We start from the raw sequence: 26,541 nt of genomic DNA on the forward strand, positions 1-26,541 counted from the left end.
ACCTAGGGCCTTATGCATGCTAGGCAAGTGCTCTACACTGAGATATATTCCCAGTCCAACCTGCTGTTTCATGCCATGCACTTGTCTCTCTAGTCCTAGGGTGTGGAATGTCAGTGCATACAAATTTCCTCCCACTAAGACCCAATGGCCAAATCCTACCCATCCTGCAAGGCTCAAAGCATTACCTTATCCATGAAGATGTCTTTTGTACTTCACAGCTAGAAGAAATCTTTTCCTCAACTGTGCAAATGCACCAATTTACCTGTCTCTTTATAATATTTAACACACTTGTATCCATTATAAATACTCCCTTATACTTTTTATAGTGCATATTTACATGTATAGACACACATGCACATTTACTATACAGAGAATTTATATTTATTTGTTGCTTACACTTTCATTTCTTCCAAAAGTTTTAAAGTTCATTATGGACAGACTGGGTCAACTATTCTTCGCTTCCCCCGTGAGGCTTATCTCAGTCTTGCACGGAGTAACTAACCATTAAATGAAGGAATATAACATGAGTTCTCATCACATATTGCTTAACATACAATTTACACAGTGAACTGAACAAAGCCATATGACATGCTAAAGTCACCAAGAACTAAGTTATCAGTTACATAAATAGATAGTCAGCCTTTCTACTCCTCATTCTCTATTATACAGCAATCTTACTGGAGGATGTGACTGAAGACAAACTCACAGTTAAGTGTCCTTCATGATGATCTGGGAAATGAATGAATAAGTACTCTGTAGCTACCAGTTGCATTATGGAATCACCTAGAAATTCCATCCTCTGATTGTGACCTCTGAAAAAAGAAACATCAGTATAAAGAAATTAATAAGCATTTGTGGACACCAAGAAAAGACTCTGAATTTTGTAAAAAGCATGACTTAAGAAGGCAATGTATTCACCTTGTTTTAAAGCACAAAATTACACTGACACTGAGAAGTCATTGCCTCATTGAGAGGAGCCTTGAGTTAACACAGGCTGAGTTTCAAAAAAGAATAAAGCGAATATTATCCAAGAATTAAACAATTGATAAAATAAAGACTAGTAAATAATGCCTGGTCAGAAGCTAGAGTATCATTGAAAAATAAAGTAAAATACAGATAACAATCTTGTAACAAAGTAAAGAGGACCCTAGTTTTTCTTTTTTAACTGTATTAAATATACACTCCATTATTCAAATCTGGAATTTAGTTTAAGGATACTGACAAGAAAATTCTATGACAAGAATCTTTAATCTTTACAGCTTAAAGAGAGTTGGGAATATCTGATTTGGGGAACGAAGTCAAAAACCGTACTAAAACCCCAAAAGAAATAAAATTTTGCTTATTTTTAAAATTATTTCACTAGCTCTTCATCAAATTATTCACTCAGAACAAGGGTCAGGGGGCCAAATCCAGGCCACAGCTTGTTTCTATGAATAAATTTTGAGTGGAAAATAGCCATACTCATTCCTTCATAGTTACGGCTGCTTGCAGGCTGTGATGACAAAACCCAGTCACTGCACATAGAACACATGGTCTACAATGCCTGGAATATTTAATGTGTCCCCCTGTATGGACAAAGATTTTACTTCCCTCATACTTCTCTTAAACTTCATGAGTGAACAAGATGCACCACAATGGGGCGAAAAATACTGGACTGGAGCACATGCCCAGGTCCACACCACTGTGTGGCTGCTCGTCTGTCTTGCAGTGACTTTCCTGGAAGTACGTTTAAAATCCCAGTTCCTTTGAAGGGCATGCAGAAAGGTCTGCAGCTGCCTGGTCTAAACGGTCACGTTGGGACCACATGAGCACTTGTAACTCACAGGGTCAGATGGTTAAATCCCACAGTTCTCAGTGTGAATGCCCTTGCCAGAAGTCGAACATGAGTAAAAATTACTCCTATTGCTTCTTCAAACTCAGTAAGTTTCTGTAGAACCGGAGAAGTTTCAATAAGCTGTCGATCGGTATTTGGCTCTTGTAGCTACAGGAAAACAGAAATAAACAAAAGCCATATGTAGTTTTTTTGTTGTAAGAGTAATTACCTATTCTAAGGCAGTGTTTTATAAAATTCCTTCTCCCATGGGCAGAAATTTCTGAAACGCCAATAAAACATGGAAGCTTCTTTCTCATCTCTTAGAATGGCAAACAAACCTAATATTTAAAGAAGGCTCAAATAATATTTTCCAATCTTCCATCAAATTTCAAGGCCAAGTACTGTACACAGACAGTTCAAAATCCCAAGTATTAGACAAACTCTCCAAGGAAGATGCAAGCTGAAGAACATCTGGTAGAGAATATATATATCTGGTAAAACAGCGGTTCTCCAGTTTTAGCATTCATGAAAGCACTTGCAGGGCTTGTTAAAGGCAGATGGCCGGGTCCTACTCTGGAGCAATGGACTCTGTCCGTCTGGAGTGAGGTCTGGGTATCTGCCTTCCTGACAAGTTCCCAGTGGGGCAGGTCCTGCTGTTCTGGGGGGCCGCTCTGAGACCCACTGCTGTGGCTAACTTGACTACTATGTGTCTTCCAGGCACCAAACTATTTTGGCAAAAGAACATCATTAAAACTAAACTCGGCTTACACTGGGGATTATTACACCACTAGCCAGGTGGTGCTCCACATAACGACGAGCCTTAAACAACTGGCAGAGAGAGGATATGAAAAATGATATTAAAATGAACATTTTCAACAACTCTGGGCAACTTCATAATATTAATGTCTTTAAAGTATTCTGAAGTAATATCGTTTGCTACTAGAAAATCTCTCGTGAGGGTTTAACCACTGGTGATTTTTTAATTTTACTCATTTAATATACATATTCATGTATAAAAATATGTATAGATGAGTATACATATGCATATATCCCCAAGTAAAAGAGAAATTTTAAAAGTAAAGAGTAGTAAGTTAAATTAACTGAGGAAAAGGGTGTTACTACATATAGGTCTTTTAAATTCCTAAATCCTGAGTAAAAACCCATGATATGGCATGACATTTTTAATTTGCAGTAAATTTTATGCAATCTGATCTGAGTCAAACCTCTTAATTTATAAAATTCAAATCAGGCTATAAGTTAGCAATGTTAATTTAGTATTTGTTCTACTTTTCTAAATATGCCCAGACTTGCTTCCGCGTTATTTTCCCTACAAGAGCAGGCATCTAGATACGTAGGAGTCCACGTGGTATGCTGTGAACAGTGCGTACTGGTGAGGAGGGCCCTGAGAAGTGCACCGTAGCACTTCCTGCCTTGGGGGGAGATAACCCTGGGATTCCCAGGCAACATGCATGCGATGTATGGGTGCACTTTATTATAGGTTCCCAGGTGTTTCCACTGTGACACCCAGCACAGAGTTATAATGTCACTGAAGCGAATCAAAAGATAAAAGCAGGAGGGAAAAAGCGGCAAAGGAAAGTAAAACAAAGAGCTGCGGTGATAAAGCTCACTGCAGACAGGAAGGTCAGACTTACTTGGAGTGGGTGGAGAGGATAATTGAGCCAGACTTCGCGCAGGTCCTGGAAAACGGAGTGATGCCTTTAATGCTCAAGGGAGCCATTTAACACACTCTAGAGTACTAAATAAAATGTCATTATTTGAAATACTGAACTATTTCAGATGCTGACTCCACTTACTGCCAATTCAATAGTGCTAGCAAACTAATTTTTTTAAAGTGTATTCACCACTCAAACTGCCTGTAGTGACTCTAATTAGCCTATTAAGCTGGGGTGGAAAAGAGCCACCCTCAGCCCCAGAAGTCAGACACCTTTTAAAACTAAGTCACACATTTGCTTAACCTAATACACTGGATTAAGCTGCTGCCTTAATCACATCTTTTAGCTCACCATTCCCCAGAAATGTGCATCAACTGTGCTTTTTACATGAAAAACTCATCTCAAATGTCTTTTATTTTAGGCACTAACTCAGTATCACATAAACTGTTTTAAAATGGGATAGAAAATAGCCTTATCTCATTCATAAATTCTGACATTTATGAGATCACACTTTTACTGTGGGCTACACAAATGTTTACTTGAAATACGGTAATAAATAAATTTTATGGAAAATCTGAGCATATTGTTTCATTTATTGAGTTAAATGTAGGAGTAGTTATAATTACAAGTTCTCAGGACTAGAGTTTTTCCTTCATGTTCAGATCCTAGGAGTCTCTGACTGAATCTACTTTCTGGCCTTGATATTAGGTTTCTAAAATAAATACCCTTCAATTTTTTTTTTAAAGGGGGAAAAATAGTTTGCTAAAAAATTTTTTTGGGGGGAGACATGGGTGGGAATTACAAGAAAATTTAGTTATCACCAGCAACACATAGGTGATAAAGTGAAATAAAAATCCAGTACTTCTGTACAACCTGCATCTTAACAAAACTGGTTCTCTGCAAATCCTTTCAAAAGAGTTTAAACATCAAACTGTTCTCTTAAGGCACTTGAAAAAACGTCACTTAACCAAATCAATAACCTCACTCTTGAATTCCCTGCATTATGAATTGTATCTCTGGTCACCCCCTTTTTATAATTCCTTGTGCTCTCTCAATGCATGTTCTCCCTCCTCCCACCCCGCAGGGACATTTACCAAACTTCCACCCTGCCTCACCTTTCATCACGGTCTGCTCCCCCACGCTCACTGCTTGAACTGCTCCCTCCGTCTGCATTACTGCTTCATTTCTGAACAGCACTGGCTTCTCATCTAAGTCTACAGCTCTGAAGGCCTTACACTCATCTTTTACCTTGTACACAAAATACCCAGATAAGAACTTTTCACTTTTCACCCTAACCTGGGGAGGGTGGTATTAGGGAGAGCTGCAGGCTCAAGTTGGGGCCCCTGGGTTTAATTCTGATCCATGTTGGCAATTTCCTCTCAAGCCTCCATCTCCCCAGGTATACACCAAAGCCAATAACAGTCCCCTCTTCAAAGTGTTCTCCAATGTCTCATAGAGCAATGCACTAAAAGCACTAAACCCAGCACTGGCCCACAAAAAATACTATTAGTAACAATACATCATCATCAACAATGACAACAATAAACGGCTATCTCTCCCCACCATCTCTAATCTCCAACACTTAAGATTCACAGGACCATTTTGAATCATCTTTCTCCTTGCTCCTTTGTGGTTTTCACTCAAAAATATGATGACAAATAGTATGCCTTGAAGTACACAGATACAAAAAGGAAATTCTAGTGAATGGCATATAAAGAGGAAGTAGAAAGGAGACTGAAACAACAGGTGGCAGTCAAGTCATGGAAACTACTAAGTGCTATGTTATATAGATTTTTTTTTTTTTTTGGTACCAGGGATCGGGACCTTGAGCTTACAAGGCAGGCAGCAGAGCCACTGAGCTAAATCCTGGCCCTGTGTATATAGATTTTGGGAGGCAGTAATCAAATGTCAAATCTCTTACGTGAGGAAGGTCCTGGCCAAATCTATGCATTAAAAAGGTAACACTTAGCACAAAACGTTGGACTGCCGGAGCAGGGAATGGGAGCCAGTTAAGTAGTCAGGTGAGAGATGAGGAGGATAAAAAGCAAAAGAGTAGGACGGCCAAGAGTAAAGTGATTCAAGTCACTAGGGTAAGGATAGGGTTTGAAAGCTAAATGGATACAGGGAGAAAAAGCTGAGAACACAAAGGATCCTAAGGGCCTGGTTTAAACGATAAAAGAGAAACATGTTTGAGGGCTAAAGGTGATGGGTTCAGGACTAAACACGTTCATCAGTGGGCGACCCCTGTGAACCTGGCCAGAAGCAATTTGAAAAGATGCATTTTTCCAATTTCTAGAGCTCCACAGAAAGGCCTGGGACAGGGGTACTGGGGACAGATGCATGAAGAGAAGAGGGAGGAGAAGACAGGAAAAATTACAGAATACCTCTCCATCATTCTAAAAAGGCCACCAGGGTAATCAACATGAAATAGGGGATCTGAACACCTCAGGTTAATCCTTAAATTACACAAAGAGCAGAACCAGCAAAAACTGTCCAGGGCTGAAAGAGTGCAAATTAGCTGAGGGAAAAAAGACAGGCCTGCTGTCAAGAGGGCGAGGAGGACAGTCACCAAGCCAGCAGCACAGTTAGCAGGGACCCAGATCTCCCTCACAGCAGCTGTGAAATACCGGAGGGACCCTGTCTTTGGGCTTCTCCTGCCAGCCTGGCAACCACTGCCCTCTCACCTACTTTTCCTGTCTTACCCTCTGAATAACAATTACTGGGGACACTCCATGCTAAACTGCCCTCACCTCACAGCAGAACTCAGTTCCAAATTAATCCTTATTTCTCTTAATCCAGCTTCAGACAAGGCAACCAACCAAGAGCCCTCAGAATCACTAAGCACCAGCCCACACAAAAGATGCCTCTCTTCTCCCTGGTGTGAGCACTGTCTGGCCACACAGGATCCATCAATTTAACTGTTGACCTACAGGTTTGTCCCCAGCTATCTCTACCTGACTATGCTTTCATTTTTTATTTTCATTTGGAGACTGAGTTTTGTGAAATTGCTCGAGCTGGCCTTTTGATCCTCCTGCCTCAGCTGAGTACCTGAGACTACAGGTATTCAAAGCTTTCATGACCTCATATATATGTGTATGTGTGTATATATATATATATAAAGAGTTCATTAAAGTCTCTCACAAACTACAGCTAATAGATGCAAATCAATATGGAGATGCTAAAGGAGTTAAAATGTCCAAATTTGTGTACTTGAAAATGCTGAACTACAAAGGAAAGGCACTCCATTACTGAGGTCTGTTCAGTTTCACAAGAGACACACTAAAACAAAAGCTGAATCTCAGCTGTCCCATTTGTAAGATAATGTTCAGGCTCTGCTTTTTCATTTAGTCATTTATTCATTCCACTCTTTTAACAAGTATTTATTAAGCACTGCACATGCCAGCATTGCACGAGGTACTGCAAATGTAAGATAAGTTTGCTAAGTAGACAAGTGGGAGAGAAAAGAATCTAAACACAAACAGATGCAATTAAGAACACAAGGTGTGAAACTGCATGTAATTCAGGAAAACGGGTGGGTACAGGTTAGATGCGAGATAGGGTTAGGGAGGTGAGGTTAGTGGAAGACACTTCAAGGGATAAATGGAGACCCAGGTAAGACTGGAGGGAGGAAGAAGAAAAGAGTTTGTTGAAATTGCCAACAAAAGATAAAGGCCAGAATGATGATATTTTAAGATTTGAGGAAAAGTCTTAAAATACATGCCATCTGCTACAGATACAAATCAAGATGCACACTTGTTTTTATGTATAGGACAAAACAGGGGACAGAGAACATCTGTAGATAATCTCCCCGTCAGAAGGAAATTCACACATACAAAACCATCGTATCTAGAAAAACAAATTAAAAAATCAAATCCTCAGACATGAACATCATCCGGGTCACATTTTTTAAAACTATTGATTCTTTTTTTAAAAAGAAAACTACCCAAAGTAATGCAGTAATAACATCTGACAGCCACTTAAGCTGAAGGTTTCACAAAGGCTTAAAACACTGGCTTCCTGTGTTCTTTATTACTCCATGAGGGCTATTTCATTCAATTATGATGACATTTCAATTTGGAATACAAAGTTGCCTCTCCTTTTAAATGTTAAATTGACTTGTTTTGGTACAAAAAGCATCCAGTATGCTCTATTACATGCAAGATTAAAAAGGTATCTCTGGAAATATTAATAGCTTAATATTTCAGTAACAACAGAAACTATTTTAGAATCTATCTTTTTTTCTTAAACTATAATTTGCTTGGGGGAAAAACGTAATTCCATATTCTTTATTCATGGGCCTATCAGAAACTCCCTATGAAGTGACTTTCTAAAATAAATACACATTTCTCTGGTCTACATAATTTACATAAAAACAAATCATAAACAGAAAAGTCAAATTAAGCCTGCATGGGGTAGGTACCCTGTGATTATAAAATATAAAATCATAATTAACTTAAACATCAAAATAAAGTTAAGTCTGATTAGATTTGCATACATATTCAATTTGCAAGTGACCATGAGGAAAAATGATTCAGGTAAAAGAAACACTCTTGGTGTAAATACCCACAGAGCTCTGCTGCGAGAGATGAATAAGCTATTTCTGATGTGCTTGACATGCACCCTCTACAGCACATTCCAGTATTTTGTTTCTCCTACAGTCTCTTCAAAATTCAAATACCAGCTGAAACAGAGTCTTCTGTAATGATATATAACTGAGGGAAATAAAATGATTCAAGATAAATACCGGATCATTAAAGAGTAAGCGTCCAAATAACTGTTTGGCTTCCTCCAGGGTTCCCTCCAAGTAAACAGCTCCTAGATAAAAGGGAGAGAATGTCAAAAGGAAAGCTGCGTTAATATTCAGAGAAAGTGACCTATCTCTATAAAAAGCAAAAAGGAAAGCCAAAAACCACTCAGAAAAAATCGACATGTTCAGAAGCAATTGTTTTAAAGGTAATATTTTCCTTCTTTTAGCTACACTTTGTATTATAAATGAGGCTGAAATACAAAATTCAATTCACTAAAATCTAAATCTAATGTGAACTATCTTGAAGGGTCCAGGTATAAATTTCAGTAAAAGGATGATGCACAAATACTTGACTATACTAAAGAAAATATTTCATTTTACTTTCTGTAATATCTTTAGTTTATATTTCAGACCAAATATATTATACAGGCATCTAAGAAAAAGCCTGAGACATAACCAGTAAGCACTATGGTAACATTTTAATTTGGCTTCAAATAGCTCTGGAGTAGGATAGTCATATTTTCTTGAAATCAATTTTTTACATCTACTGTCAAAAAGGCTACTTTTCCATGCATGATGTTAAAACATTTAGTTACCAGGGCTTTCGATAACTATCAGTAGTTGTAGTAATAATAACAGTAGTAGCAGTAGTTGTGCCCTGGGTACTGTGCAAAGCATTTCTGCAATCACCTGTTGCGTGCGCGTGTGTGTGTGTGTGTTTGCACACGCGCACAAGCGCTGGGGATGGAACCCAGGGCCTTGCATATGCCAGGCAAGTGCTCTACCCAATGAGCAACACCCCAGACCCATTTCTACACTCTTATCATCACTTTCATGGGGTGCCTCAGTAGGTGGGTGGTAGAAAGAATTTATACAACTTAGGTTCACATTAGATGATCTGGGGACAGGCCTAATTAAGTGCAACTCTGCTTTATATTGGGCTCTGTAGGGGTAGAGACTACAATCCTTTCAAGAACTCTGTGAGGTAAGTGATACTGTATCTATCTCTCAGATGGGGAAACCAAAGATCACAAAGATGAGGCAACTTGCCAAATACACAGAACTGGATATGGAACTGGGAACTGCATCATGTCATCTTGGCTCTGCAGCCAACACGAACTGTCGAAATGATGTGTACCGAGCACAGTAATTTCATGTGATAAACTCTGAAAATAGGCCTATTTGTGAAAACTAGGCATAGCTATAAAAGACTGTAGATAATTATTAAATAGTCTCTTGCTACTAACATCAGCATGAAACTATATTAGGAAGCTTTTATATTCATTTTCAAAAGAAGAGGGCAAAAAATGCTAAGGAAGTACAAAGGCTTTTGAAAAATAAAATGTACTTAATTATTTACTGGGGGCCTCTTTGGCAACTTAGTTTCTTTTTGTTTACATATGTAGCCTCAAGTCAAATCTGGAAAGCAGTCCATCTCCATATTAATTCATTTCAATTCAGGAAATATGAAGCATCCACATGGCATCAGTCACCAAGAATGCAAAAAGCAGAAAGCACAGGTGATGCTCTGATTAGTGCTACCATAACCACGAGGTGACAGGTGTTGTGCTCACATGCTTTGGGAACAAGTAACTCTGTTCTAAGTTTCCATATCGAATTGTATGAGCTCTCCAAATCGTTTTGACTAGCAAAAAGATATATTACCTATCAATGCTTCAAAACAGTTAGCCATTGCATGTCGCAGGTCCGATTCTCTACAAAGGTCAGGGCCATGAGCATACAGCATAAATCGATCCAGTTCAAGTTTCTAAAAAATTCAAAATGACCAAAAAAGTAAGTTTGCTAAAATCCTAACTATAATGACTCAGCATCTCCTGGGAAGGGGGGTGATGGTGACAAACCCACTGACTGGCTTTATGTTAGGTTACTAAGAGTCTAACCTACGTTCATTAGGAATTCTTCACATAAGGCTCACTTCCAACTAACTCCACTCCTTCCCAAACTTCAACAGTTTAATTAAGGTTCACAATGGGTCAGATATGATTTCTCCAAATCCAAGTTTAGTCCAAGTGCTAGCCCAGGATGGGATAAGACTTCTACAAGACCTTGGGAACCTGGGTTCAATCAGTATGCTTAGGAAGACACAAAGCTAACCCAAAGTTCTGAATTTTTCTTCTTTGATTCTAGACTTATAAGATATTGATAATGTCTGTACTACATGAAACAGATTTTTAGAGGCAGAGTAAATGGGGACTCTTAGAAGACTTCAAAATACCTTACACTTGTAAATTATTTTTAATTTGGCAAAAACTTAAGGGGGTCTTGTATCTTTGTACTTGTGTTCCCTTTGTAAAGCTTCCACACGCATTTTTCTGCAGGGTCAATGAGACCTTCTTAGCAACATATTAAATTTCTCTTAAGGGTTTTGGGAATATCATTTGTGTGAACTGTATTTCTTTTTTTTAATTTGGCCTCAGAAAATTTTAACCCAAATCTGTGACCCTGTATTAGATGTTGGACTTATAAACACATAAGTGTATACTAACTTTGGTTACATTTTACAGCCCTATTTACTTCGATTTCTGTGGCTACTTATTTCTTATATCAATATATAGTTAAATATTAGTCTTTTTAGAACCAGACATAAGATGAATTTTTTATAAAACTTCACAACAGGAAAAAAGATATAAACACTGCATAAATATACATCTGTTACCATTTCCATATAATTTAATACAGCAAATTCTAAGCTGCATTTGAATCTGACACATTAGAATTTGCTGCATTAAAACATGCCACATAATGTGGAAAAGGCACAAGTCAGTGAACATCCTAGAACAATATGAGGCTTATCAGTCTTCAGGTAAAAGACACTCAGATTTTGTGTATCTCAGTATGTATGCTAATGATCCATACCTATTTATATTGGAAAAAAGACAGAGAACAAAAGCAAGACATAATACTACGCTATTAGTATTTTGTGTTGCTAGGAACCCAGAGTATAAAATATGCTCGAATGAGAGTTTTAACTACCACAAATGTAACAGCAGCAAACACCTTTTTCAAAAACCTGATCCCAAGGTGCAAGAGTTTATACTAGAATATGTAAACTTTCATCTGCTTTATAACTTCACAGGGAAAATCCAATTGTTTGCTATCTCGGGAGCCCTGCTTGAGAGCAGATTTCAAACCACATTTCATCTTATAAATAACTATTCTGGAGTGCTGTTAATTTTCCAACTTCTCATAGTCCCTAATTTATTACCCTTATTCTTTCACGCAGGCGTTTATGGAACTTTCAAAAGACAAGAGTGAGGGCTACGGGTGTAGCTCAATGGTAAGAGTGTGTGCTTAGTATGTGCGAGGTCCTCAGTTCAGTTCTCAGCACCAAGTGGGAAAAAGTGGAGAGAACAATGTTCTGTTGTATGTACATTAAATTGTTTACATCTGGAGAGCTAACTCACAGCTCTCATTAGATTCTCAGAGAGGTCAGTAATTGTCCAGCTCCCCCTGTTCTCAAACAGTTAAGGATCACTGGTCGAGATGGAAGGTAGGATCATCACAGCCCTCTGCTGGTGCCAAATGCCATGGGAATATCGAGACTTGGCCTTGGTGGAGAAAGACCACAGAGAAATTCTTGAAGGGAGAATGGACTGTCCCTCGTTATTCGTGGCTCTGTATTGTACCCAATGTGTTATGCAACGGTTTGGGTTTTTTTGCTATGGCAATTTCCCACACTTTGTAAATATCCTCCCTACTGTCATTCCTGTAAGTGTTTGAAAAATAATTATGCAATTCTACTATATTCTAAAATGAAAATAAAACAAGGAAGAGAGTGACAATCAAATATACACTTTCAATGGCATTTATGTGAACTATCAGGAAGCATTCTGACAATTAAATCAACCAAACACTAAGGCTTTACATAGAACTACAGAATTTCATTCACTAGGAGGCTATTTGAACCAAGTTAGCTTACCTTGTTGCCTACAATTTTTCATTAAGGCATCCCTGATTATATTCTTCAATGCCACCAAAACAAGTTCAAAGCCTACCACCGTAACTATGATAATCATGGGTTATACAAAATAAAACAATGCATTCTTATTAACACAAAACCATCACTAAACGTAAACACAATTTTGGACATAATTAATGGCCTTCTCCAGGGCATATTAAGAAAGCAGTCATAAAGGGTTGGGGATTGAGTCCAGTGGAGCTGTGCCTGCCTTGCAAGTGCAAGGTCCTGAGTTCTATCTCTGGGAAAGAAAGGAAAGAAAGGAAGGGAGGAAGGAAGGGGGGGGGGGAGAAGGAAGGAAGGAAAAAGAAAGAAAGAAGTCATACTATTAGGATGGGTTTTACCTAGTCTTTTCAGTTAAAATCCTACTTTTATATCAAAATGTCGGAAAAAAAGAGAAATTACTGAAGGTAAAAGTTAAGGGAAGCTCATAAAAGCTTACTACTGGATCCTCAGTGTTTGGGGATTTAAGAGCCATAATTCTGCCTACTATTGCATAAACTCAAAGTTCTATAAAATGTAAGGATTTATCATAAGAACAGTGGTAGCAACAATAAAAATAACTAGCTCCTGCATGCTTATTAACGTCTTATGTGATTACTATGAACAAGTATCATGTCAAGTTCTTTATAAACAGAATCATGACAACTCAGAATCTCAATTAATACTCATAGCCAGCCCATATGGCGGGGGCTAATGCCATTTCCACTGTGCAGATAAGAAAGCAGAAGCTTGGGAAAGAGAACGAACTGTCTGTGGCGCCTGTTTGTAGGAGAAGGTGCACAGACTGGAACCATGTTGGACCAGCAAAAGTGCCCATCCTCTTACCTGATATGATTCACTGTAAGACACTGCATGGAGATGGAAACATCAATTCAGACCACGTAAGTAAAACCCCCAGCAGGAAACTGAATTAAGAAGGGTTTCTGTTTGTCACTCATTTAAGTCAATGAGCTGAGCTGGACAGCAGAAACCCTAAATCTTAATTAATGGGATTTGTGATTTGGGGATTCTCAAAGTTCTATAAAGTACCCCTTCTGGGTATAAATTATCTGAAGTATTTTGTTCAAAGCTGCAATTCTGCTTGTTTACATAAATTAATAACAAATGTAATACAAAAATATTACACAAAGGGAAATTATAAAATATTTTGTTTCTTTTGCTTTGTTCCCATGTTCCCTTTCCCCAAATGTGTAACCCTATTCATGTACATCTGTCAAATTTTTCATCTATTTTCAAGTTACTTCACTATGGAGTTCATTAGCTGCTGGTGAAATTCACAAAGGTAATAGAACTAATAAGGCTGAATCCTTAAAACCCAAATAAAAGTATACTTTCTGGTCTGTAAAATATTATACCCTTAATAAATCCTAAAGTTATTCACTCAAATGCAGAATTATGTGTGGACTGAAGAAGAGAACGTCAGACTTAAGCACAAATGGTTCAGATGTTTGATATACCTTTGCTAGCATGGCAAGGTGCTGATTCTGAACTATGGCAGTCCGGTAGGTTGCTAATCCTCCTTCTTCCAGACTAGGAAACAAATAGTACAAATGGACACTGGAAAAAAAAAGAAGACCACATAAATAAACATGAGTCACAAAATTCTACCTGAGGCTCTGGGTCACAAGAATAGGGCTAGCACACAATATTCGTGGACTAGACACCAGGTGAACTGAATAACACCACAGGGAACTGCAAATTAAATGGTAGGTAAAGCATATTTGCATGGGCTAAAACCCAAATAGCACTATTCATTCGTATTCATATTCCCACATTTATTTCTGTTAAAAGATTTCTCTGCGATCTGATGACAACAAAAACCTCAACGATCTGCCATACTATTTATGTTTGTGAAGAGCAAACATATCTGAAACTCCAAAATTGGGTCTGTACAGAGATGTTTCCTTTAGGTTGGGTGACGGGTGCCCCTGAGAAGCATCCTGGAAGCACTGAGCAGGAGGCACAGAGTGGCACAGACTTCACAAGCACAGACGGGGACCAAGGTGGAACTGAGAGTCACACACGGGGATGGCTCTGCCAGAAGGACGAGCCTAAAGGAGCCAATCAGAAAAGCACATGAGCTGGGCATAAAGCTACATGGAAAATCAGCCCAGACCACAAAGGCAGCTGGCCTCCCCTACAGCACACAGCACTCTGTAAGGTCCACTGTCGATCATGGCCACTGAGCAAGCACATTTCATCTTGGAGGATTAGGGAACAGCCCTTTCTCCTCCTTGGAAAATGACCTAAAGAGAACAAAAATAGCTCAAGATAGTTCTAAAAAAAGCATATGTTCCCTCCTTTAAAAGAAAGATTATGTGAGCCTGGGAAAATGAAATGTATTTTCCTATCCCTATCTCCAAAGTACGGATCCAAAATCACACACACACACACACACACACACACACACACACACACACACACACACACACACACACCCCAAAATCTAGTCATTAAAATTACTTGTAAGCTTTACTTCCCTTGAGAGCAGAAAGAGGGAGAAAGGGATCAAAGACAAATCCTGGAAGATGAAATGACATTTTAAAATATCATCCCCTTTTTTTCAAATTGAATATAAACTCTGAAGCAATTCGACCAAGACCAGCTGATCTCCTGTGGCTATGAGCAACTTTCACATATGCTTGACAGGCCAGAGACGCCTGCCTTTCATCTTGCAATCTTGCTCGTTATTAATCAGCAGCAGTGAGCGCAAGTTGTCCAGGCAAGAGCCACAGACACGCAGCTTTCAAGCTCCACAGAAGAGACAAAATACACAGTGTTTCAATGCCTTGTTGGGCTAATTACCAAGAAAGTAATGTGATAAGTGTGTTACCTGTGAAATGTAATTACTGGGGAACTGTAAAAAGCCTACTCACCTGGTCAGGAACTCAACGACAGCATCGCCTAGGAACTCCAACCGTTCATTGTGATTAATCCTAAAATGAGAATTCAAATGATCACTTAAAATAGCACATTTCCTTCCCTTCCCTCTCTCTTAAAAAAAAATGAGGGTTAGCTCCTTTAGTAATCAAAGACCTATTACCTTATTCTTCATAATCAAGAGCATGGCCACCACCTTCCACTGAAGGCAGCAGGGCCACCTACTGGGATCAGGGCCTCCCAACGTACCATGTGCTCCAGGCCTTCTAACCTAAGGCCTCCTTATCCTTGCAACCAGACCTAACACATCTGGAGAAGCTGCAGGGACAATGCATTAACAACTGGGAATATCTCCACCCTGCTATCAGGTGGCCCAGAGAAAGATGACGGCATTCTGAGTCTGAACTGATCACTGAAAAGTGAGTTTTGATATCATGTACTCAAGACAACACCCCATCCCCAAACTCTAAATTGAAAGCAGAATCTAAAGTCCCTCAAAACAGGCCAAACTAACATTGGCATCCCATTTCCCACCTACATGTCGGGCTCTTACTCCAAACTGCCTGGTACTCTCCGAAAAAAGGATCTCCTAAAACACTTAGTGTCCCTGTTCCGGCCAGGCTCTCTGCTACCCCAGAGCTTTATACTCTCCACCCTACATACACTGAACCACACTGAAACCTGCCCATCCCTCAAGGCCCTGTGAGAGTGTTACTTTATGGAGCCCTGGCTGATCTCATCATCACAATACAGTACTTGTCCCTCAGTGCACAGATCCCACTTTACTTATGTCTTAACTGTAGGAAGAAAAAAGTCACATCTCAAAGGAGATAGCTTCGCATATGCAAGAATAAGGCTGAAACAACCAGGCAGACAGCCCATGGAAATGTTCCTTCCATTTCTCAGTAAATTCAAGGAAGTGGCCTCCTCTCAGTGCTAACGTACTTCTCTCACTGTCTCTGGCTGAGCAGAGACATGACAGGACCCACTTTAGCTGTGTAAAAGGCCAGTCTGAGTGCTGCACAGAGAATGATTGCAGGAAAGAGAAGCCCTAAGGGAATCTGCACACGGGGGTGGCTTGTGCCAGCGAGGCAATGGTGGAGGAGGAGGGAATGGTTAGGTCTGGGATACATGCTGGAGAGACTGAAAAGAACTGTCGACAGTTGGCATTTGGAAGCTCAAAAGAACAAAAGTTAAAAATCCAGAGTTGAGTCTCTAGCAGCTGGATGAACAACAGTGCCAGTTACTGTGAAGGAAAGACCCAAAGTGGGGCAGGCTTGAGGGACAAGGAGGAGTTGCATTTCAGACATTTTGAAATGCCCGCAGAACAGCCACACGGGAATCCTGTGAAGTGTCGGGGATATTAAACCCCTCTTCATCGGCCAGCAAGGGCAAAGTTGCTGATAAATCTGTAGGAGTGGTCAACATTTCAAAAGGACTTCAGGTGATAAACTTTGGGGAGAGGATGCAGCTACTGAAAAGAAGGGTTCCAGGACTGAGGCAGGAAAGCGCACACTTGAGGTCAGGCAGAAGGAAGCAGCAAGAGAGAAGGACAGCCAGGGGGTTGGAAAGAAAGAGAGGAACGTGTTTCAAGTAAAAGGTGGCAAGCTGTATGCGATGTTGCACAGATTCAAGTCAGAAGGAACAGAGCACTGATTCAGTCATGTGGAAGTCACTGAGGCAGGCCCCTGATGAGCTATCTGTGCAGTGGTGGAGAAAAAACCTGACTCAACCTAGAGCAGGCTGGGAAATAATGAGTTGTCTCAGTTGAATATGAAAAGAACCTGAGTGCCAGTTTCAGGGCTAGCTGCTGGAAGTTAGAATCAGCAGGGGTGTGAAAGGGGAGGGCACAAATGCAACAGTGCCAGCACTGATGAGGAGTGAAGGGCACATAGGGCCCCTGGGATTTGATCAAAGACCCTGGATACCAGGAGTTCCCTGATACTGTGATTTATGTCTATACGTTTCCCCCAAAGCCCCTTTGGAAGGTGATGGAATCATGGGGGTAGTACCGATGGCTTGCTGTTAGGCAGGATCTGGTCAGAAGGGGTGGTCACTGGGGCATGGCCTGGAAGGATTTATTTTTCTCTCCTGGCTTCCAGTCTGCAATGCCAAGAGCAGTTCTCCACCATACTATCCTGCCTTGGAGCTAGCATCCATGCAAGGACTGAAACTACCAAAATGTGAGTCAAAATGTATCTATCCTCCTTGAAGTCGAAGGTATCATGTATTGTGTCTCAGCAACAAAAAAAAGTTAACTTAGACAATCTGAAACCTGATAATCCTCAGCTTCACCAAAAACTCAACAACTGACTATCAAGTCTAAACTCATTTGCACCTTCATTCTCAGGACTAAGAGGGCTATCACTGAGTTTATGCCAAAATTAGATGTCTTTTATTGTTCTGTTTCATGTGTGCCAGTACAGTTTCCGTACTTAAATTCTCCCTATAGTTTTAGTACATAGTAGAAAATTTAAAATATTTGCATATTAAATGGCTCTTGGCTACCAAATCATCTACTTGGGAATTGCAGTACAACTTTACATCATTTCACTTATCTTATAAATAAGTTTATTTTTCCACCCTTCTATCTCTCTACATTTTGGAATTTTAAAAGGAAAAAAAAGGTAATAGAAAAAACTGGAAAGATATAAACAACAAAGTAATTTAAACCTCATTTCAGTTTATAGCCTTTTTTTATATTTTAAAAAGTATTTTAGGAAAGCAATTAGTAGCCAACAATGGAAATGAAAAAGAAAGTGAAAAAAAATCAAACCACATTCAATTTATGGCTATGCTGAAGGATTCATACTCTAACAATGTTTTTAAAGGCAATAGGGCTGGAAATATAGCTCGGAGGTATAGCTATAGCAAAAGGAGAACACTTGTGCAGCATGTTCAAGGCCCTGTGTTCAATCCTCAGAAACACACACACACACACACACACACACACACACACACACACAAACATGTAGTGAGCCCCATCCAGTATCATCACCAGATTTTTCCTATTCTTACCAAATATAAACCAGTTTTTAAAGGATATTTCATTTTTTTGTTGTTGCTACTGCACTAGCCAAGAGTGACTGAAAAATTCCACAATGAAGTATGAAACATTGTATTTTTAAAATAAAATATTTCAGAAGCTACTCAGTAGTGAGATTTTACTCTCTGTCGGATATACCTGAACTCCAAAAGCAATCATTGTTAGAAAAGGCAATAAGCAGAGGGACTATTTGATGGTAGGATGATGTAACCCATAGCTCTTCTTGCTAATTTTAAGAAACCTAGTACACTATTGTCCCAGGAAAGGACAAAATCTAAGAAATAGTAAGTTTTTAAAAAGAAAGAAATTCTTTTTCATGAGCCATTAAAATAAAACAATGTGGTAGAGACAATTTTCTTCCTAACAGTTCAAAATACTACACAGCACAATCTAGTTAATGTGAAAGCAAGAATCCTTGGCATCAGGCTAGGGGCTGTGAGGCAGGGGTCAAATCATATCTGGATTGTCTTATGCCTTATTAATGAACAATAAGCTATCAGTCCAAGAAGAAGAGCTGCTTTAAGTCATACACTATTTTAAATGAAGTCATCCTGGCACAAGCTATACCTTAATTTCTTTTATAAACTTTCATGGAGACAAGAACTATGTCTAGGACTTTAATGACTGTAAAGTTGGACTGGTATTCAGTGTGTTAAAATATAAGGTCACAGTTCTAAACAGGTTTACTTAATAGTGAGTCTGTCATTCATTAGATAATTTGCCCATATCCAGCATTTGTTTTTCTATATCTACATTATGACTAAACTCTGGCAATAAGCCAAAAATCAAAATGGGGATTAAATTCCACTTCAGTTTATTATTATACCAAACAATTCTTATCCCACTGGTTTATCTGGCAAAAATGGACAAAATGAGCTGCTAGTTCTCACAGCATAGCAAATCTTTTGTTCCTTCTCCCATTGTTTATACTTTCTTTAACCAACCGCTTTACAAATACTAGCAAGCTCCAAGATAAGATATTTACTGAGCAGTAAACACTCTGGTTTTCTTTTAACACTCTATTTGTTTTTGAGAAATGAATCAACAGAAACATTATGAAATCTAGATTAACCGTTACATTTATAGAGCCAATTTTCTCTAAGGAATTCAGTGCACTTGTGAAACAGAACAATCTCCCTGTAAAAGCTAAGAACTGTAAGGTCCATTTACTGCATGGGAAGCCATCTTGACATGGGCAAATCCAAGGTGACTGCTGGAGTGAGTACGGAGGGTATTTTCTTACCTTCGAATTCAAGCAGTGACTGGCCGGACAGACAATTAAAAGGGGCCTTGGAGCTTAGTCGAACCTTCTACCCAATTCAGGAAGTCCTCCTACTCATCACATCTACTTGAATATTTGTGAGAAGGTCAGGACAAAGTCCCACCAGGTCTCAGACTCACTGGCCCGGTGGACCCCATGGGAACCACCTCTGGGCTTTTACTTGAAGCATTTAAGTCAGTAAACCTACTCAGTGGAATTTATGTATGTTCAATGCATGTTGTTATTGTATTTTTATGCAAAATATTATGTATAACTAACTAAAAATATATAGTTAACCCTCAGTATCCATGTCATAGGTATGCATTTGTGAATTCCACCAACTTCAGAACAAAAATAATTTTTAAATAAGCTGTATCTGTATAACAGGTACATTTTCTTATCATTGAATATAACAATCACTTATATGGCATTTACATTGTATTCAGTATTACAGTCGAGATGATTTAAAGGAGGATGTGTAAAACTGCATTTAAATACCATGACATTTTTTGTTTGTTTTGTTTTGTTTTTTTGTTTTTGGTACCGGGGATCAAACTTGGGTCCTTGCACTTGCGAGGCAGGCGGCGGAACCACTGAGCCTTAAATCCCCGGCCCTTCCATGCCATTTTATAGATGGGCCACCACAGATGTTAACAATAGTCCAAATGCACCAGTCTCTTGGTTCAATAGATGTTCACACATTATGTCTTATAATGACCACCAATCCAAAACAAAACAAATCAAGGCTGCTTTATTTTCTCATTTTTCCATTAATACTCTCTTCTGGCTCCTCCTTCCCAAAGGTCTGTCTGCTAACATACTGAATGCCACCAAATATCTAATCCTTCCAAGCCCCTCTTGCTGATAATATTTTATCACATTTGCATGAGTTAAATATAACTATATAGCTGAGATTTATGTGGCTAAACAGTGATATGTTTAAAAACTATGGGCGGCATATCACTTGAGATGATACCATCACAAAACCTAATTATTTTATAGTTTTTACAGGCAGACAGGTGATCAAAAATTATTTATAAATTTCAAAACTTTGTCTTTTTATAAATCCTAGCCAACCCCAAAGCAGACTATGCAAGACACTAACCAGCCATTTAGATGTCTGCTGTCCATTACCTTTCGTTACATCCCAGTTCCCCTATTTCCAGTCTCCCAGTAAATAGGCCTGGGATAAAAGTAATGTTGTGAATGGCATTCCTTCCTTTAATACTTACTGACTAAGTGCTGCTCTGTGAAAGGCACATTTAGAAAAACGGGGGGGGGGGGGGGACCATAAACCTAGACTCCTAGCCCAGTAAAGAAAATTAGCCCCTTCACATGATTATAATACAGGAGAAAACAAGAACATGTACCACTAAGCAAATATCAGCTGGACTTGAGCAGGAGGTCAGAAGGCTGCAAAAGCACTGGAGGCAGAAGCACAATGACTCACATAATGCAAAAGGGAGAGCGTGTGCCTAACAATCAAGTAAGTATCAGCCCTGCTGGTAGCTGGAGAGCCACAGGGGAAAGAAAGATGCACCTGGAAGAGTGGCCTGGAGCCAGCTCATGTGAGCTGGGAAGGCCTGGTGGGTGGTTCAGCCTTTATTCGGTAGATGGAAGCTTTCGAGCAGGGCACAGCTAAGAAATAGAACCCAGGCCCCAGAAATAACAAGATGGCTGATTGCAGAGGCAATCTGAAGGAGAACTGCAGAATAGGCACTTCCAGAATGGGAAGAGGACTGGAGGGACTAGAAGAAGAAGAGTTCAGTCCCCTGTTCTCAGCCCTCCTCCCTTCCTCCAGCTTCCCACTTTTTTTTTTTTTTGGTTCTGGGGATCAAACTCAGGACCTTGCGCTTGCGCAGCAGGCGTCGGAACCACTGAGCTAAATCCCGGCCCCATCTTCCCGCTTTTATCAGTATCAGAAAGAGATTCCCACTCAGCCTACTAGCTTGCATTCTCTCTTTCTCTTGCTTGGGGAAAAGACCTAACCACTGACTCTTAAAATTTTAAAGAATCTGCTTCAAAGACAAACACTTCCAAGGAGCAGAGACTACTGCATCCCATTATATATGAGCAACTGAGAAACAGAGGGCAAACAGTTTAAAATCAACTCAATTATTTAACTGAACAGTACAATACTGACCTATAATACCTAAACAACTGCCAGATCTATCTATCCCAAGCCCCTTGGCAGTTCTGTATGTTTTGCTTTTGATCGTCATTGAAGCACTTATCTGAGTTCTTCTTACATTAAGTTATTTATGTATCTAGCATTCTCATCCTACCCCAGGCAGTCACGCCTGGTAAGTGGGGGCTTTGTCTTCCTTGCTGCCTCTGGATTCCCTAAAATACCTACAAAATGCTCTAACTAAAAAGGCTCTGCTTAAACGTGTGTTGAATTAAATTTGTAAGAAGCTTGCCTCTTCATCAGGCATGTGCACAGCTGTGGAGCGCTGGCCAGCAGCAGTGGGATACTAGCAGATCCTGGTGGTCAAGGTCAGGAGGCTTTTTCTGAATAGACATCTGGGGTCAACTACGCATCAGTAAAAACAGCCTATTTATGGCAAAAGGCTCTCAACACAAGCAACAAAGGCCAAAAGTCAAAGGAAAACAGAGTCTGTTCTCTACCCATGGTATCATTTCAAAATGGTAAATTCAAAAATGACATAATTTCTTACGTATCATTTTTTCTGCAACAGTACGAAAGCCATCTCTCTTATTTTCTCTTGATGGGTTTTTTTGGTGTTTGGTTTTGGTTTTTGATCTTTTGTGGTCTTGGGGATGAAACCCAGGGCTTTATAAATGCTAGGCAAGTGCTCTAACACTTAGTGAGTGACATTCCCAGTTATAAGCCATCTCTTTGACTGGGGATGTAGGTACAGCACTGCCTGGTGTGTGTGAGGCCCTGAGTTCATCCCCAGAAACACACACACGCAGAGACACAGACACACACACACACACATACACACACACACACACACTCTCTCTATTTCTTTAAACATAAGCAAAAAATTGAAACACTAAGTTTGAACAATATCATCAAAAGATGTAATCTACAGCCAGATAAAGTAGTGAACATCTGTAATTCAAGCACTCTGGGAGGCTGGCAGGGGGATCACAAGTTTGAGCCTGACCTGGGCAACTCAGCAAGACCCTCTCTCAGAACAGAAAAATAAAAAGGGCTGAGGCTGAAGCTCAGTGAAAAGCCCAGCGTTTGGTCACCAGTACACATACACACACACAGAAGTAGTTTACACACCAAGGACTGATGGTGGCTCGGTTTATGATAAGCTCAAAGGAGAGCAACTCAAGGCAGGTCAATTAAAAAGAAATTGGCATACAAGTCCGGCATCTCTAATCCAAAAATACAAAATCTAAAACTTTTCAAGCATTATATCAGTATTCAACTGTTTTAGATTTTGGAGCATACCCAAAATTTTCAGATTAGAGATGCTCAAAAAATAAAGTGAATGAAAATATTCCAAAAGCCCAGAAGTCCAAAGGCAGAAGCACTTCCAGTTCTGAGCATTTTGGACAAGGGATACTCAATGTATATGAAGAAAAAGGTAGAAAAGGAAGCTGTACAGTCATCGCTGGCAATTCTCTCAGCTGTGCAGACGAGCTATCCGCTGGAGCAAGTGCCTGAACTCTCAGCCATTTCTAGCCCTACTCCATCTACCTTTAATCCACTTAGGTCTGGAAACCCAAAGTGACAACCACAGCTACTCAACTTTTCAGCTTTCTCTAAAAAGAAAGCTGCCTTCACTCAATCTCTTCTGTTGGCTTTCAAAATACAATTCTCTGCTAGCAACCTCAGTCTCATCAGTCATCACACATTCACTTCCAATCATATTTCAAGTGAGTTCATACACACCTCACCCACTTCCTTTCCAGATTCTTCAGGAACTCAAGGCCACACAGAAGTGAGAATATTAATATATAAAGATACTTTACAAAAAAATCAAGGAATAAAATGAGGGGGCCGGGGATTTAGCTCAGTGGTTTCACCGCCTGCTGCACAAGCACAAGGACCCGAGTTCGATCCCCGGTACCAAAAAAAAAAATAAATAAATAAAATGAGGAAAGTCAACTTATTAACTTTCCAACTCATTCTGAGGCCAGTATTACCATAATAACAGCACCAGACAAAAAAATCACAGGAAAGGAAAATTACACACCAATATAGCTTATGAATATAGATACCAAAGTCCTCAGCCAATACTAACAAACTGAATTCAGCAGCACATAAAAAAGATTATACATGATGATCAAGTGGGATTTATCTCAGGAAAGCAAAATTGGTTTAATACCCCCAAATCAATTATTATACTATACCACACAAGTGGAATAAAAGAAAAAATATACAGTACAAGATTATCACAAGACAGAAAAAAGTATGCAACAAAATTCAACACCCTTTCATGATAACAACACTCAGCAAACCAGATGAGAACTTCTTTAATCTGTTAGTTTCTGTGAAAAACCCACAGCTAATATCATGCTCAAAGGTGAAAAACTGAAGGCTTCCCCTTAAGATTAGGGAGAAATCAGGCCAAGGATTTAGCTCAGTGGTTCTGGCGCCTGCCTCGCAAGCGCAAGGTCCTGAGTTTGATCCCCAGTACCCCCCAAAATAAAAAATAAATAAATAAAGATTAGGAAGAAATCAAGGTTCTACTAACAATACTGCTACTCAATATTGCACTGGAGGCTCTATCCAGCACAACTAAAAAACATCTAGACTGGAAAGAATGAAGTAAAAGTATCTTTCTCCCAGATAGTATGATCATAAAAATAGAGAATCCTAAGGAACTCACAAAAATCTACTAGAGCCAATAAACAGGATCATCCAGGTGTCAGGATACAAGATCAACATACAAAAGCTAAATGTAGTAAAAAAGATTTAAATAAATAGAAGGACATCCCACAAGATGATAAATGTTTTCAGAAAATCTTTACCTTGAAGGAGTTGGGTCATCTTGGCCAAGACGTGACATAATATTTATTAAGGTGTTAATTCCTATTTTAAAAAAAATAAAACACAAATATACATGTAAATACCGTTAGAAGGATTCCTGGCTCATCATATGACATGTAAGAAAATTTTCTCACCCTAATTTGATATTACAAGGTTTAATATCCACATGTGTTAAAGTCTGACAATTATTTAAAACACTAGACAAAACTTTTTTTCTAAAAAATCCATCCACTTTATTATAATGCTCTGCCCAAAGTAAATGTTATTATGTATGGGTCAGGAAGCAGGAAAGAGTGACAGGATTAAAAGGTTACCAGAAAACCCTTCTCGGAGGAGGGCATGATTTACACTACGGAACACAGGCCAAAATATGAGTGTAGCACCTCAGAGTCATCCAAACAAACCTTTTTTCCGCATGTGCATGTGATGAACTTTTCTGTCTCCATATTTGGGCTGCCGAATTCCACAGTTAGACAAAGAATTCCTGGCATGATCAGGATTCATTCCAAAATTTAAATGATGACTAGGATGAGTCATGGCCAGCTAAAATTTCAATAAGTTCAGTCTTAAAAATTCAGCACACAAGTATCATTTTAATATCATCTTGAAGGAAACTAGAACAGAGCTGTCTAGCCAGCTGAATTTTAAACTCTAATCTTTCCATCTCGTTTCCACTAGAATCGAATTTCCAAAACTCCAGTGCAAGCCCTCTTCTAAAAACAAACCCCAATATCCACACCTCTCAGAAAAGAACTAGAATTCTCAGTGCCTGCGAAGAACCATAAGGAAGGAAATGCCAAAAAAAACTGCTTAGGATTCACGGGAAGATTTTCGCTTTCACCTGTTTCTGTTGGGACAGCTTCAAATAAATGTGAGAGAAAAGGTTGGAAAGCAGCAGAGGCAACCGAAAGAATTATATTTTAAAAATCTCTGTCACCTCCCAGAGGAGAACTAAGGCACCATTTATAACCGGCGTGATGAACTACTCCTATCTCATTGGATTAGTTCACAAGAGCGTAATTCTTACCTGTAACAGACAACGATCCTGAAAAGTATATCCTATCAACTTGTCCAGGTGCATTAGGCATTGGTGGTAGCGGATATGATGGGTCAAAACAGGCAGCATCATTGCATGCTAGGAAAAAATACATTCAGTAAGTTTAATTCCCTGAAAACAAATGTCAATTAATTTACAATAAACAAGAACCATTTCCACACCCTAAATTGCATCTTACAAAGTCATAACAGTTTACAGGTGTGCGGCACCCTGAAAAGCTGCCCACAAGTGGCAGTCTACAGTGTTTGTTAGGATGTAGTCTCTGGAACCACTGTGGCCTGCTCCAAATCCTGCTCTGTTACTCCTTCCCTGTATCACTTATAGCCATCTGACCTTTCTACCTGTTTCCCTACCAGTAAAAGGGGAAAATCAATGTAGCTAATCCCAAGGATAGTTAAAGGGATTAAAAGTATACATTCCAAAGTTTCAGAACAAGGCCAGCTGGGCTTCATTCAAGTAGGAGTAACCCTGGTGCCATCAGAATTGAACAAGGCAGCCTTGAGGAAGCCTTGTGCAGTACTGTGCCTCCTTGTCTCTACACAGCAGTGATGGAGAACCTTTTAAAGCTTTCAATGATAACAAACAGCTGGCTGAAGCATGCATGCCACAGGCTTACCACCACTGCTATAGGGAAATGGGTTGGGACTCATTGTCCCTTTTAAGGATCAAGATATTTTTGAGACTCAAAGGAAAATGACTCCAGAAAAATGCCTATATATGCATCTATGCAAAAGTTGTGTGCTATTATAATGTGTTCACCCTCCCCTAAAGCCCAATACTATCCTTTAAGCAAGAACTTCTCAACTGGCTAATCTCCAAAAACTAGTCTCGGTTTAACATTTAATGATCTAACGTTCCACAGAAAATTTTTACAAAACCATTAATACAGGTGAAGCATTTGAGGACATGGAAATTATATTTTTGCTTCAATCACTTTTCATTTGGCTGTTGAGTCCTTATTGGGAGATGATTTCATGAAAGGCATCTCTCTCTCTTCTTTAATAATGTTTACCTGGAACTCAAGAGAATGAAGGAATCATTCTTATTCATTACAGCCAGAAGGATGGGCCCAGCCCACAGAGTGATTGACATATGCTTTGTATCATT

The 26,541-nt window shown here is 39.4% G+C and overlaps 1 protein-coding gene across 4 annotated transcripts in view; it reads right to left on the reverse strand.

Moving 5' to 3' along the window:
• Drosha (drosha ribonuclease III) overlaps window positions 1-26,541 on the reverse strand; it is a 125,859-nt gene that overhangs the window by 18,155 nt on the left and 81,163 nt on the right. For all 4 annotated transcript variants that reach the window (XM_004848667.3, XM_004848666.3, XM_004848665.3 and 1 more), the window contains 10 exons: window positions 25,405-25,512; window positions 24,782-24,920; window positions 24,359-24,419; window positions 15,092-15,151; window positions 13,673-13,772; window positions 9,899-10,001; window positions 8,231-8,301; window positions 3,466-3,510; window positions 1,824-1,981; window positions 707-812 (listed from right to left, as the gene is read on the reverse strand). In XM_004848667.3, coding sequence (XP_004848724.1) covers window positions 707-812; window positions 1,824-1,981; window positions 3,466-3,510; window positions 8,231-8,301; window positions 9,899-10,001; window positions 13,673-13,772; window positions 15,092-15,151; window positions 24,359-24,419; window positions 24,782-24,920; window positions 25,405-25,512 — 951 coding nt within the window. The remainder of the gene's footprint in view (window positions 1-706; window positions 813-1,823; window positions 1,982-3,465; window positions 3,511-8,230; window positions 8,302-9,898; window positions 10,002-13,672; window positions 13,773-15,091; window positions 15,152-24,358; window positions 24,420-24,781; window positions 24,921-25,404; window positions 25,513-26,541) is intronic.

Source organism: Heterocephalus glaber, unplaced genomic scaffold (genome assembly GCF_053883595.1).
Source record: "Heterocephalus glaber isolate CG9 unplaced genomic scaffold, H.glaber_assembly_v1.0 deba00001538, whole genome shotgun sequence".
Lineage (NCBI taxonomy): Eukaryota > Metazoa > Chordata > Mammalia > Rodentia > Bathyergidae > Heterocephalus > Heterocephalus glaber.